We start from the raw sequence: 15,692 nt of genomic DNA, 5'->3' as shown, positions 1-15,692 counted from the left end.
CACCTTTTAAACTATGTCCCTTTTAGGTCCACAATACAGCTTTAATGTATAAATAGTATGCAGTCAGCTCCCTCTGGTGGTAGCTACAGGCAGCCAGAATGTTATGTTTTAAATATATGTATATTGAAGGGATTTGGAGAAGTGACCACTATAAAGCTATATTAAGAAATTCATCAGCACAGAATTTTGATACCAATCAGATTAAAAACAAACAAAAAATGGTGTTCAAGGGTGGACATTCACTGTAAGGTAGGTCTGTTTTATAAATATTTATATGATGCTATTACATGTAGGTTAATCATTGCTCTAAACATTACTTTTTAACAGAAAAACTGGTGCAAGGTAAACACAACAAACTGTTTGTCTTTTCATTGGAACCGAAGGATCAAAATGATCCCCCCGTAGATTTTGCAACCGAGAAAGTGGAAGAGCTGTTTGAATGGTACAAAAATATTCACACAATAGCACACCAAAAAGGAGCAGAGGTAAGCGTGGGTGTGATCCGTAAGTCATATCAACTTTATACAGTTTAGGTGCAGGTGACCTGGATAAACATGAATGTGAGATAAAGGGTAGAAATTAATTCAGGATCAGTACAGGAAAAGTAATGTAATGTATGTACACAGTGACTCCTCCAGCAGAATAGTGGGTGCAGCTCTGGAGTATTATACAGGATGTAACTCAGGATCAGTACGGGATAAGTAATGTGATGTATGTACACCGTGACTCCACCAGCAGAATAGTGAGTGCAGCTCTGGAGTATAATACAGGATGTAACTCAGGATCAGTACAGGATAAGTAATGTAATGTATGTACACAGTGACTCCTCCAGCAGAATAGTGGGTGCAGCTCTGGAGTATAATACAGGATGTAACTCAGGATCAGTACAGGATAAGTAATGTGATGTATGTACACAGTGACTCCACCAGCAGAATAGTGAGTGCAGCTCTGGAGTATAATACAGGGTGTAACTCAGGATCAGTACAGGATAAGTAATGTAATGTATGTACACAGTGACTCCACCAGCAGAATTGGGTCTGCAGCTCTGGAGTATAATACAGGATGTAACTCAGGATCAGTACAGGATAAGTAATGTAATGTATGTACACAGTGACTCCACCAGCAGAATAGTGAGTGCAGCTCCGGAGTATAATACAGGATGTAACTCAGGATCAGTACAGGATAAGTAATGTAATGTATGTACACAGTGACTCCACCAGCAGAATAGTGAGTGCAGCTCTGGAGTATAATACAGGGTGTAACTCAGGATCAGTACAGGATAAGTTATACAATGTAAAATGGCATTCAAAGGATGATATATCCTTTAAAGGGTAGAGACAACCCTGTTCATATGCCCTATTACGGGGCCCATTTACGGTAATTTTTGTAACTTGGGATCAGTACAGCATAAGTAATGTAATGTATGTACACAGAGACAGAATAGTGAGTGCAGCTCTGCAGTATAATACAGGATGTAACTCAGGATCAGTAATGTATGTACACAGCGACTCCACCAGCAGAATAGGGAGTGCAGCTCTGGAGTATAATACAGGATGTAACTCAGGATCAGTACAGGATAAGTAATGTATGTACACAGTGACTCCACCAGCAGAATAGGGAGTGCAGCTCTGGAGTATAAGGGCGGGTTCACACATAGCGGAATTTCACTTAAATTCCGCTGCGGACACTCCGCAGCGTTAATCCGCAGCGGAGCCGTTTCTCCATTGACTTTCACTTTAATTTAGCAGTGTTCGTTTACACGATGCGTACAATTCCGCTGCGGAGCATAGGCTGCGGAGCGGAATTTGTTGTCCGCAGCATGCTCTGTCTGTTGCGGAGCAGTGGCGGACTGGTTGCGGACTCATGGCGGAATTTCTCCATTGACTTCAATGGAGAGTCAAAATTCCGCAATGAAGTCCGCAGATCTTATGTGTGCTGCGGAGCGTATTGTTTTTACTACCATGACATTTCTTCATTCTGGCTGGACCTATGTATTTCTAGGTCTACAGCCAGACTGAGGAAGTCAATGGGGCTCCCGTAATGACGGGAGCGTTGCTAGGAGACGTCTGTAAATAGTCACTGTCCAGGGTGCTGAAAGAGTTACGCGATCGGCAGTAACTGTTTCTGCACCCGGGACAGTGACTACCGATCTCAATATACATGTATCTGTAAAAAAACATATAAGTTCATACTTACCGAGAACTCCCTGCGTCTGTCTCCAGTCCGGCCTCCCAGGATGACGTTTCAGTGTAAGTGACGGCTGCAGCCAATCACAGGCCAAGCACAGGCTGCAGCGGTCACATGGACTGGAGCGTCATCCAGGGAGGTCGGGCCGGATGCCGAAAGAAGGACGCGTCACCAAGACAACGGGCGGTAAGTATGAATTTCTTTGACTTTCACTAGGGAAAGTGCTGTCCCTTCTCTCTATCCTGCACTGAATAGGGAGAAGAGAAGCACTTTTCCTGCAGTCCGCAGCGGCCAGTCCGCATCAATTTTCTGCACATTTTGTGCAGATCCGCTGCAGAATCTGCAACGCAGATTCTGTGCGGCATTGATGCGGACAGTTGCGGAGGAATTCCGCCATGTGTGGTCATGCCCTAATACAGGATGTAACTCAGGATCAGTACAGGATAGGTAATGTATGTACAGTGACTCCACCAGCAGAATAGTGAGTACAGCTCTGGAGTATAATACAGGATGTAAATCAGGATCGGTACGGAATAAGTTATACAATGTAAAATGGTGTTCAAGGGATGATATAGCCTCTAAAGGGTAGAGACAACCCTGTTCATATGCCCCTATTACATGGCCCATTTTAATTTTTCCTATGCGGCCCTCCCTCTTCAATGTATGCCACTTCTTATTAGCCTGAGACATATGAGTAATGAGAATACTACTCTAAGGGTTTTATCATTGGGTCCTTTCTGACTCACCCTATTATTGGATGGGCCATACGAATATGTAGTTTATCGGACCGTCCACGTAGCATTCACAAAGAGCATTGATATGATAATATGGGTGCATCATTCTCCAGTCAGCACCTAATCAGCATAACACATATCTGCAGAGCAAATTAGCAGCTCATTTACAGCACAATTCATTGCTGGACTTCTGTGGGTATGGGGGGTTAAGGGCTATGAGATTATGTTTTTTATTATAATAAGCAAAATTAGGTTTCAATCAGCGGCTAATGCAAACATCTGGAGTTAAGTGACTCTGACATCAGCCACTTGTCTTGATTGCTAGTGACATGAATATGTTTAATCGCAATTGGCATATTATACATTTTAAATTGCTTCTCCCATTGACTTTAACAACCCTTATACATATTTATGTTCCTGCCGCACACTGGTACAAAAAAATCTCATTATTCAAAGCTTAATTTATCAATTTGTTGGTAATATTTCTTTTTTCTCAATATGATCAGCATGAGGTGAAACGTGATAACACGGGCAGGAAATATCTGCCTGTATTATCTGCAAAGGGGTCCAATGGGTTTCCAGATGACCTTCTTTAGAAGTGATGAGCGGCATGGGACTGTCTAAGGCCCCATGCACACGACCGTAGTTTTTATCCGTCTCTACGAATCTGTAATTACGGTTAATCTGCGGACTTATACATTTCTATAGGTCACAGACACCTTTCCGTATATTTACAGATGTGTGTCTGGGTCGTAGAAACGATCTGCAAAATATAGAACATGTCCTATTCGTCCCCGCAATTGCGGCATGGAGTCGCCCATAGAAGTCTATGGGCGCATGCGAAATTGCGTACAACTATGGAGGTGCATCCTTAGCCGTCCGTAATTGCGGAAGCCTTGCTATGCGACGGCAGGGGTTTCCTCTAGAAAATGGCATCTGAGCAATCATGTGACCTTTTTGGGACATGTTGGTGACATCATTTGTGGTCTCCCTTTTCTTTTGCGGATCTGTAAATACGGATGCACTACGGACCGCATTTGCAGACAGCGTGCTAGATACGCAGATGACTTGCGGATGACTACGGATCTGTATTTGTGGACAGTAAACAAGACTACGGTTGTGTGCATAGGGCCTTACTGTTCTAAACCTGCAAGTCCCAGTAAAAGGCTGATGGGAATTGAGGTTGTACAAATGTTGAAAAGAAAGAGTAGAAAGTCTGGTCTGGAGTGGACAGGTCAGTTATGAAAAATAAAAAGCAACATATGTATATTTTAAGATACAGTGTATTATAATAAAGAAATGAAATGTTATATAATTGAATGTATCAGTATAACATTTCGTTATCAATGAGGTGAATATAGGTCTATATTTGTGTTGCTAAGGAGGAAAACACAGGTGGGTCAGTATAGACAGAGCTTGTAACCTGTATATTGGAGCACAATCACATCCATTCATTTACAGTAAAAACTTTCTGGAAAAGAAAGGTATAAAAATAATGTAAAATAGATATAAAAAAGCAAAAAAAATAAAATTTAATTATTATAAAATATATATACAAAACGCCCTTATACATACTGTATGAGGGTTTTGAATTTGGTTTCATCTTAAAGACTTAGCTCCTATTCCATTCTCCTGCCCGATCTGACATTGGGTGTGGAGGCTGGCAGTTTGGGCGGGAGTATGGAATTGAAGGACACTTTAAAGGGGTTTCCAGGAGTAAAACAGTGAATGGGAGTGATTTGCAGTTCGGTACAGACAAGTCGCTGTGCCTGGATAAACAATGAAGCTGCCGTGGCACTACAGACCCTTTGTTCTGACTATCGTCGTTGATCCCAAGCGCCGTACTGATCAAACATTGATGGCCTATCCTAAGGGCATGCCATCAATATTTTAGTCCCGGAATACCACTTTAAATTAGCTCTGAAATTAAGAGATTTATTAGTAGTCAGTAAAAAATATGACCATCCGTCTTGAGTTGCCTTCACATTGACCTGCACCACGTAATTTTTCATACTTGCTTCTGGTGGATCTTAGCGGCGTTACTCTTCTCTATCAAAGAGACCTAGGGGCATCAAGTCTAGGTCCCTGTATCTATTCATAAATATAGAAACAAAGTCATTAATAATAAAGCTTCTATTATCGTTATGATATTTCATTATTTGCCTTCAGAAGAATGAATTAAAGAGGCATTGATAAATACCGTGGTAGTGCACCATTTGGCTCCTCATTCGTCAAGTTAACCTCATTGTCTCACATGATCCTATCTACAGGACTTTTTCATCAAGACCTGGGAGAAGAATCAGGTTATTGCAAGAGAGTTGTCGGACTTGGTGATTTACTGCAAACCGACGAGTGAGGCCAAGGACAATTTAGGTAATGTTGGGAGTTTACATTGTGAAGCTAGTCCTCCATTTCGAACCCTGACATTCATAAGTTCTCCAATGGGCTTATTACCATAAGTTGAAACAGGGCAGGAATGAGAGAGGTCTGGATCTATGGGAAATAAATGTCATGGGCCCATTACCACCCACCACAGTCATGATACTCTTGTTGGGTCAACACATTGAATTTGAGCAGCATTTGTCTGTGTTTTTTTCTTCTTTTTGCAGGATCCCCTTCTGGTGATGGCCAATCCAGTGCTGCCTAAATAGTTCACTCATAAGTGGTCTGGCATTTAATAGGACTTTTCTTAAACGGGCCATATACATTAAAGGGTAAATAAACGTTCAACAAACTTCTGACATTTCATAGTGACATGTCAAGTTTTTATTGGTGGGGGTCCGAGCACTAAGACCCCCACCAATCGCTAAAACTAAGCCGCAGAATTATTCAGGTGCTTAGTTTCTGTTCAGCTTTTCCCGGAAAGCCGATGTATCGGAGTGCGACTTTCTATTGAGTCCGTACACCGCTACATCGATTTTCCAGAAAAAGCCGATCAGAAACGAAGAGGCTGAACGCCCACACGAGCGCTTCTGCAGCTTCGTTTTAGTGATTAGTGGGGGTCTCAGTGCTCGGACCCCCACCAATGAAAACTTCTGACATGTCAGAAGTTCGTTGAATGTTTCGTTTCACTTTAAAGCAACTTTGTCCAAAGCCCTCGATGATCTAATGTGTATGGGGGCCTCCTAACATGTTAAATTTTCGTCTGCCTATTGAAATAAACACACACACTCCGCCAAACCAAGCATGCTTGCACGGAGGGAGAAAGATGTTGGCTGAACGAGCATTCAGCGGACAGCAATGCAATGTGTATAGCCAGTGTAGACTGCTCTGCCTAACAATCCCAGACCTGCTCTGTTAGTGGTCATGCATTGCCTAAAATGTCCCAATTGCAGAACTTCTCTCAATATAACTGGGACTACTGGTGATCACCTATGGTGCTGGTACAAGATTCACAGAAATACTGATGATGACCCAATATCTCCTCAAAACAAAAAAAAAAGTAAAATTGTCAAATTTGATAAAGTTCCTTCACGTCCGCTCACCGTCTTTTGATGGCGCCGCTGTAGAAAAGGCTTATGAGCGCTCATTCTATAAGCAGGAGCTGTTACTAACAGCTCCTGAACTTAGAGTAGTCTCCTGAACGCAGCTGGGATCAGAGAAAACTAGCTGTTTAACACTTTAAACGCCACGATGCGTGACTGCAGCATGCTCAAAAGGCACTCTCCTTTTCAATCGCGTCACCAGAAATCTGGTTAAGTGTTCGGAGACTCGAAGAACCCTCTGCAATCAGCCCTAGAGACCTAAAAAGGACCCCTGGGCTGTCTGTTCAGTATGCCTGCTGTTGGGGCACACTATGTGTTGCCCTAACAGCAGCCTTTGTAATAGTGACACAATATAATGTATTCGCATACAGGAGTATGCGAATACAAAATAAGTTGAAAAAAAAATTAAGTTGTTATAAAGTAAGGCTTTGTTCACATCTGCGTCAGGGTTCCGTTCCGACGGAGCTTCCCGTCAGAAAGGGACCCTGACTAAGACAAACGGAAACCAGATCTTTCCATTTGCATCACCATTGATTTCAATGGTGACGGATCCGGTGCAAACGGTTTCAGTTTGTCTCAGTTGTGCAAGGGTTCCGTTGTTTTGACGGAATAAATAGCGCAATAGACTACAGTATTGATTCCGTCAAAACGACGGAAGCCTTGCACAGCTGAGACAAACGGAAACCATTTGATCCGTCAGCATTGAAATCAATAATCATGCAAACGGAATACTATGGTTTCCGTTTGTCCCAGTCAGGGTTCCGTTCTGACAGAAAGCTCAGACGAACGGCAGAACGGAACCCTGACAGAGATGTGAGAGAAGCCTTACACAGTAAATTGTACCCCTAAACTACACAGGAAAAAAAAATAAAAAACTTATCCCGCTCAAAACAAGACGTCATTTAGCCAAGTCAATGATAAAATAAAAAGAATGTTATGGCTGCTGAAAGGAAGAGAGGCCAAAATGATTCCACTGTGCATGTATGTGATTGTGATCATGCAGGCACAGAAGCTGTGCCCGCACAATCACCGCGGGAGCCCGGCTGTGACTGACAGCAGGCATGTGACTGATAGCCGGGCTCCCACTGCAACGGCTAGGATTGGAGAAACCTTCAATCCCAGCCGTTTAACCCCTTAATTGCAGTGGTCAATAGTGACCACGGCATTTGAGTGTTTTGACAGAGGCGGGCGCTCCCTCTGTCACTGATCGGTGGCCTGCGATCACCGATGGGTTGCCAGGGCAGCCGGGGGCCTAAGAAAGGCCCCTAGGCCTGCCCTGGCTATATGCCTATTAGGCCGTGCCAAAAGCATGGCCTAATAGATTGCCTCTCAGTTTTACACTGACAGGCAATAATGCTTTGGTAGACTAAGGCTACATTCACACGACAGTGAAAAACGGGCATCTGATGGCAGGTTTTATCGAACGGCCGTCATATTTGTTGTTTTCAGAACAAGGAAGTTCTATTGGTGTATTCACACGGCCGTTTTTATAACGGCCCGTGAATACCGACAGTCAAAAAATAGGACATATTTTTGGCAGTTTTCTTGGCCAGATGGCTCCCTAGAAGTCCGCGGATCAGTTTTTACCAGCCGTTTTTCAGAAATCAATCCTTGTAACGGCAAATTCAAAATGATGTTGGGCGAGGACTCCCCGCACACAGCGCTACTTTGAGCACTGAGCCCAGGGAAGAGCTTGACATTACTATCCATATATATGGACAGTGAAGTTAGGGCTTTCATCATTGGAGTCCCCGGCCAGAGCATCGCAAGATCTCTGGCCGGGGACTCCTGTCTTGTAGATAGCAACCCCCATGTAGATAGAATCCCCCTAGATAGCGCCACTGTAGCTCCCTGTAGGAGCGGAATCCCCAGCGACCAGACCCCGTTCTGGCCGGAGATTCCACTCTTGGAGAAGCTCCTGGCATCACTATCCATATATGGACAGTGACGTTAGGGGTTACTCCTGAAGCGGAATCCCTGGACAGAGGGACACTCTGGCAGGGGACTCCGCTCTCCTAACATCCCTGTCCATATATGGACAGAGAAGTCAGGGGGTCAGTCTATGAGCTGAATCCCCGGGCAGAGGGATTCCGCTCCTACAGTGAGCTACATTGGCGCTATCTACAGGGGAGGGGGGTGGTGCTATCTACATGGGCACTGTGGAACTATATGGTGTGTGTGGCACTAGCTACAGGGGACACTGAGGCTCTATCTACATGAGCACTGTGGCACTATGTAGGCTCTGGCACTTTGTATGTGGGCACTATCTCACGTTATATGTGGGCATTGTGGCACTATCTACAACGGGCACTGTGGCACAATGTAGACACTGGCACATTATATGTGGGTGCTTTGTCACGTTATATGTAGGTACTGTGGCACTGACTTTATATGTGGGCACTATGGCACTATGTGGGCATTATCTACAGTGGGCACTGTGGTACTATCTACTGGGACATTGCAGCACTATAAAATAAGCCTGATGATTAAGGGGTTAAAGGGAAACAACTCAGACGCTGCAAAAATTCTGTTACGACCCTGTTGCAAAGATTAACTGGTGTGACTTCCACCTCCAAAGTTTCCTTAGAGAGCCATATGAATGGGAAGTGACAGAGCAAAGTAAAGTATTGGATCTGCTCTGTAGGGTCCTGCACACTGGTGGATCGGGTCGAGCCTGTCAGTAACCTTTTAGAGATTCACTTTTTTTTAAATAAATTTAATTCGTATTTCCTGCAGAGGTCATTACTTTGTCGACTGTCCATTAAAGGGGTTATACGAGATTAGAAAAAAGGTTGTGATTTTTTTTTTTTCCAAGAAACAGCGCCACTCTGGTCAATGGCCTATGGCTAGTATTGCAGCACAGCGCCATTCAAGTGATTAGGACTGAGCTGCATTACCAAACACAACCAATGCACAAGAGTGGCGCTGTTTGTAGAAAGCAGAAACAGAAACTTTTTTCTATTTTTAAACAACCTCTTTGAATTTCTAAAAGTTTTTAAAGTTTTATATTAGAAGTATATTCATAATTTAGGATGTTTTCGTTGCTCTTCAAAAGGGCATTTGGGGAAATCTAGATTTAAAAAAAACCAAAAAACACATCTGAAGAGCATTGTTTCCCAAAAATGTATTTCGATGTGCAGCAGGAGAGTCGAGTAATGAGTTTAATAGCGAACGGTTCAGCACTTTCTACAGGAGAAGGCATTGCCTAATTTATAACTTGGTGACAGTTTCCCAAGCGTAATAACTTGTTTCTTTCTCGACATAAATATATTCCATTCTCCCGCCTCAAGCAGGTCCAATTAAAATAACTCATTTAATTACACAATTATTTTAACTGTCTGTTAATGAGTAATCTGGGGGTTGGCAATTATGAAAGTTCACCTAAGCACATGTGAAGGTTGCAGATCTATATTTTCCATCAATGACAGCTGAAGGTGCGGGTGAGGGTGACATTAGTCGAGGTGCCCCTCAAACTTCAAGAAATGAATATTCAAATTAAGATATTAGCATATTTCTGTGTAAGTGTCCAGGCATAGTCGTCTATTACGGTACTTGATATTTTTACTGTATAGGATTCCATATTAGAAAAGGTGAAACATCAAAGATGTGGGTGTAGTTAGTAATTGGGGAGTCTTGTAGCACAATTTATAATGGTCCCCCCCTCTCTAATGGATGGGCCCGGGTAAGTGGGCATTAAGTATTAATATAGTGAATGGTCATCTTGTTAATTTCTTATTCCCATCACATGGCATATCTCTAGGACTTCTGGGTCCCCCACCATTTCCGAGAATGAAGGGGCCCACACTTTCATGCTTAACATTGGCTATGTAGTTCTCCGACTGCAGGGTATGTTTAAAGTCTAAACCATGGAGACATATAGGTCTGCATAGAAGCTGTATACACAAAACGGCAGGACTTGTTTAATTAAGACCATGTGCAAAATTGCTTAAATTTTTATTCCAGATCTATAGGAGCAATAAAAAAAAAGAAAAAAAAAGTGGTACAGACCCTTTAAATTATCCTATAGGACTTCAACTACGCTACAAACAGTCCTGGAGTTGTCAAGTTCTTAAAAATTTGACTCCGCCATGTAATACTTATATCTCCTTCTGGCGGGAAATTGATGATAAACAATATGGCTGCTACTACAGGAGTTGTCACCAGTCTTGGTTGCAAAGGTGGACATACCCTTTAAGCTGCCCTTTGTGGAACAGGCTTGTATTACAAAGGTCTTACTTCTTCTTGTATGCAGAGAGACCTGATTTCCGAGAAATCCGGTCGTTTGTGGAGAATAAAGCAGAAAGCATCGCAAGACAGAAACCCAGTGAGCTCCTAAGATATAACCGCAAAGCTGTAACCCGGGTCTATCCCAAAGGACCAAGAGTAGACTCGTCCAACTATGACCCTCTGCACCTCTGGTTGTGTGGAGCACAGATGGTGGCTCTGAACTACCAGACACCAGGTATGGACTACAGATCTAAATATAGGTGTGTTTGCGGTTGTCTGTTATCGTGAACTGGCTTCAGACATGACATTTTTGTTTCCAGATTTCACCAACATCAACTGTATCCACTAACAATCTAATGTCTATGGTGGTTGCTTAACAGGGCAAAGCAGTGTCATAGATAGAATAGAATGGGCCCCATAGCGAAGATCAAAATGGTCCCCCCCATTATAGCATCAGGTTTGCCTTCCATGATAGAATGGTCTGGTGTTGTTTCCTTCTTCAGGCTCTTTCCACGACCCTTTGACCAGTCCTTGATTGCTTACAATGCAGTCCTGCAAAGGTTCATGCTATCCAGTAGCAGAGGGGATAGGGCCAATCAGAATTGGGCCACATAGTTGCCAAATGGTCTGCCCTTAGGCCCTGTTCACAGATTTTGACCTGCCTGCACCCTCTGTGCCGTGCTTTTTGCGGCGTCTTTCAGCGCCGCGGGCAAAAAACGCAGCGAAAACCGCTTCCTCTCCCTCTCATTGAGGTCAATGGGAGGTCAGAGACGGAAAAGCCTGAAGAAAGGGCATGACGCTTCCTTTTCTGGCGAGCATTTTTTTTCCGCTCGCGGGAATATACCGCCTCCGCCTCCCATTGAAATCAATAGGAGGCGATTTCAGACATTTTTTGGTGCAGTTTCTGCGTCAAAAAACGCGCCATAAAACTCAGTGTGAACTAGGCCTTTTGGTATGTAAGCCCTTCTGGCGAACTGGATTTTTAACCGTTTGATGCTTTAGCCGCCATTTATCTCCCTCAATCCACAGGGCATAACAAACCTATTTGGTTAAGCTGAATGGCCCACGTTAATGCGGGAGTTGTCGAAGAAAGCGCTCAGCCAAACCAGCATTGGGCTTGCAGCTATCTTATGTCAATGTCCAGAATTATCACTCAGCGACTGTAGTTCCAAAACCTAATTTCCTTCATTTTCCTTTCTTTTTAGATCGATACATGCAGATAAATAACGCCATGTTCTCCCACAATGGCCGATGTGGATATATTTTACAACCAGAGTGTATGAGACAAGACTGCTATGACCCAAGTGTTTCTAAGAGACGTGGACAAATGGTTTTGACCATGAAGGTAAGAGATTAATTAGTACAGGTCTGTAAATTACGTAAAGCTAATGAGAAGATGAATCACAAATGGTTTCCACTCCTAGGTCATTGGAGCTCGTCATCTGCCGAAGCCGGGACGTGGCATTGCCCATCCGTTTGTAGAGGTCGAGATATGCGGTGGAGAATACGACAACAACAAGTTTCGAACCAGTGTAGTCAGTGAGTATTAAACCCAATAAGCAATTGTCGAGTAACAATATCGTTCTGTTCATCAAGATTTAAATTCATGTACAGATGTAGCCAAGTTTATCTTGACCGATAACTTGCTCAGCGTGATATCACACGAAAAAAGTCATTGAAAAAGCCAAGTTAAAGTTTCCTGACACTGCATGCGTTAAAAGTCAAGATAAAGATGGCTACATCTGTATAGGACATCGTTCAATTTTTATGTTTTTGAATATTCAATTTGTCAATGAGGTTTTTATCATCCATCCTTTTGTTTTTTTACGCAAACCAATTATTGTTCCGAACGCTCATGGGGATTGAATAATAATAATCGCTTCATATATTCAAGCCGATCACATTAAATGAATAGAATGAGCAATTCTAAATTGGCGAAAAAATTTGAAGACATTTTTGCAATGAATTCAGAATATTTTTTTTTTTTAGATGACAATGGCCTTAACCCTGTGTGGACCACTGTTCAGCAGCAGGCATTGTTCGAGATCCATGAACCAGACCTGGCATTCCTGAGGTTTGTGGTATATGAAGAAGACATATTCAGTGACCCCAACTTCTTGGCGCAAAGTACATTTCCTATAAAGGGCCTGAAAACAGGTACGTGTATAGCATATGTATTTACCCTATAGCAGAGCTTTCAGAGTGGACGCCATGGTTTTGTTTATTTTAATATAAATTGGTCCGAAATCCATTAGCTTCATAACATTTCTTTATAGGGGGGTCCTACTTTTACGGATACAGAGCTCCAAATCTCCTGCTTCCCTTCACACAACTTTAGAGCTAAATTATACAATTCTGGCTGCCTATAGCCCACTCCATATGGATTCTTATAGCTCCTATTGAACCCGATAATAAATCAGTAGGCTCCCCCTAGTGGTGACTACAGCAGGGTGGAGCTTAACCATTGACTGTTTCCCGGGGTAACCAGAAGAATTTTGAAAGTAGCGAAAAGAAAAATAAGACATGGAAGAACTCTACATAACAGTAAGGCTGGGTTCAAACAGAGTTTTTTGCAGGCGGAATTTCTGCCTCAAAATTCCGTTTGGAATTTTGAGCCAGATTTCACTCTGCCTGCGCACCGATTTTTGCAGCGTTTTTCGCCCACCGCCATTGAGCGCCGAAGACACAAAACGCCGCAAAATACGCTTTCTCTGCCTCCCATTGATGTCAATGGGAGGTCAGAGGCTTAAATGCCCTAAGATAGGGCATGTCCCTTCATTTTCCCGCGAGACAGATTTTCCACTCGCGGGAAAAAACCGCCTTCGCCTCCCATTGAAATCAATGGGAGCCATTTTTGGCCGTTTTTTGGCGCATTTTCCGCATAGAAAAACTCTGTGTGAACTTGCCCTAAAGCGCAGTGTTTGCAACTTTTCATGTAGATTTATTTATATTGTGAAATGTTGTTAAAGGGGACTTATTCTATGAGACCGTTCCATTTGTTAGATTTTCATTCATATATTCACCGAAAATTTTCACAAATCACGATTGCAGCTGTTCTATACTTTGCAGGGTACAGATCGGTGCCACTCAAAAATGGTTATGGTGAATATATAGAACTGGCTTCCCTTCTGGTCTACTGCCACATACGAAAAGACCTGGTAAGCTCTCAATTTCCTGCAAGCGTGGACCATGACACCGTTTCCTCTACTACTGTTTGACGCTGCGCCATCCTGCCACTTTGTTTCCTAGTCCCAGCACTGCAATTTTCTTAATCTTCTTCTTATACTTTACACTTTTTGTACGCGCTGCTCAGATAGGAAATACAAAAACATTTTATTCTTGTATGCAAAAAGGATGTAGTGGAAGTTGAAGGCGAGGAAGAGTACGAGGTCGAGAGGGGCAAATAAATAATTTAGGGACTGATGTCGGGGGGTCTCGGAGAACCAGTTTTTAGGGATGAGTATACTAGCCAATTGATGAAGGATTCTCAGTGACAATAAGAATGAAGCCAATTTATTCCCACGTAGCCGTATTGCATCCCGTACAATCTTCATACATTACATTTATTTTCTTTTACTAAGGGGCCGCCATTGGGAAGGGCCATCTATCCTCCTAAAAGTCTTTAAAAATATCCTAAATAGAAAATTTTATTCACCGAGAGGAGGGTCTGAAAATATTTTGATGAATCTATGGCGAACCATGAATCTTTATGACCATTACAGAGTCAAACACTCTGCCAATGTAATCTGAATGTGAAATTAAAACGTGAGCGGCGGCCCCATCCATCTGTTCTGTGACTTGAAAACTCCTCAATAAACTGTTATAATTTAATAGTCGGCCCTGCTTTGATAAAAAGCACATCTGCAGACACTTAGACAGGAAATGTGAGATCATAAAGGCCTACAGATGGCTCCAAAACAGACATTTCTGGGCCTCGATAGCAGAAAGCTGCTGAAGACACTAACAAAGTCCAAATTACACTTCTGATTACGTTGTCAATTTAGGAAAATTGGGTAATTTTTAAAGAATATCATCTAAGTTTTTTTTGCATTCCGATGCGGATAAAAAGCTTTTCTTTTTCTATCAAATCTGTTTTATTCCATTACAGCAACTTATGAGGTGTCTACAAGGCAAATCTATGGAGTGATCCGAACTGAAGTGTAGACATTTCTCCGGAGACGAAGAACTTTCTTCTCTAGAGTTTTTTTTTAGGCATTTATAGGGAAATTCCAACTAAATTCACCTTATGGCTTGAGAACACCAATGATTGCCAAAATCGGTTGTTGGCCAACCCCCTTTCTTCTGCACGCCTTGTACGATGTAATTTCTTACTACGGCGGCCTGTTCCTCCTCAATGCCGCCTGCGTCTGCTGGTATTCTCTGCTCACGGCTGCTATATCCTTAGTACGGTTGCGCTCTGGCCGTCTCTTAAAGGGCCGGCACATCCAAAATTCTAATTCCCCCGTCCAATATTGGAAAAGCCTAGTATTATCCAGCAAAGGTTCCTGTATGCATCTGATTCCAGTCCGCTATTGCTATCTGTTGTCAGTCTGTACCCAGTACTCCATTACCAGCCTGTATCCAGTCCGCTATTGCTATCTGTGGTCTGCCTGTATCCGGTTATCCTTTATCAGCCAGTATCAAGGCTGCTATTGCTATCTGTGGTCAGACTGTATCCAGCTACCCGCTGCCTGCCTGCGTCCAGCTACACACTGCCAGCCTGCGTCCAGCTTACCCATTGCCTGCGTCCAGCTTACCCGCTGCCTGCGTCCAGCTTATCCGCTGCCTGCCTGCGTCAAGCTTATCCGCTGCCTGCCTGCGTCCAGCTTACCCGCTGCCTGCCTGCGTCCAGCTTACCCGCTGCCTGCCTGCGTCCAGCTTACCCGCTGCCTGCGTCCAGCTTACCCGCTGCCTGCCTGCGTCCAGCTACCCGCTGCCTGCCTGTGTCCAGCTACCCGCTGCCTGCCTGCGACCCCTTCCTTCTATTTACCATTTTTTACTAGATGGATTTCTTGCTGACTGAGTAGGTTGCTGGAAGCAAAGAAAAATCATAATGAAA

The 15,692-nt window shown here is 43.3% G+C and overlaps 1 protein-coding gene and 1 long non-coding RNA gene across 2 annotated transcripts in view; one reads left to right on the top strand and one right to left on the bottom strand.

Moving 5' to 3' along the window:
• The window catches only part of PLCG2 (phospholipase C gamma 2), a 124,974-nt gene that overhangs the window by 72,117 nt on the left and 37,165 nt on the right, over nt 1-15,692 (top strand). Inside the window, exons 25-31 of the mRNA XM_075838475.1 lie at nt 328-485; nt 5,192-5,294; nt 10,659-10,868; nt 11,839-11,978; nt 12,058-12,172; nt 12,623-12,790; nt 13,703-13,791. Of these exons, the coding sequence (XP_075694590.1) occupies nt 328-485; nt 5,192-5,294; nt 10,659-10,868; nt 11,839-11,978; nt 12,058-12,172; nt 12,623-12,790; nt 13,703-13,791 (983 nt within the window). The remainder of the gene's footprint in view (nt 1-327; nt 486-5,191; nt 5,295-10,658; nt 10,869-11,838; nt 11,979-12,057; nt 12,173-12,622; nt 12,791-13,702; nt 13,792-15,692) is intronic.
• Nucleotides 1-15,692, bottom strand: part of LOC142661175 (uncharacterized) — an 81,679-nt gene that overhangs the window by 53,889 nt on the left and 12,098 nt on the right. The window lies entirely within an intron of this gene.

The sequence above is a fragment of the Rhinoderma darwinii genome, chromosome 9 (genome assembly GCF_050947455.1).
Source record: "Rhinoderma darwinii isolate aRhiDar2 chromosome 9, aRhiDar2.hap1, whole genome shotgun sequence".
NCBI classification, from domain to species: domain Eukaryota; kingdom Metazoa; phylum Chordata; class Amphibia; order Anura; family Rhinodermatidae; genus Rhinoderma; species Rhinoderma darwinii.
Note: the sequence above shows the minus strand (reverse complement) of the source record. Positions and strands in the feature narration are given on the sequence as shown.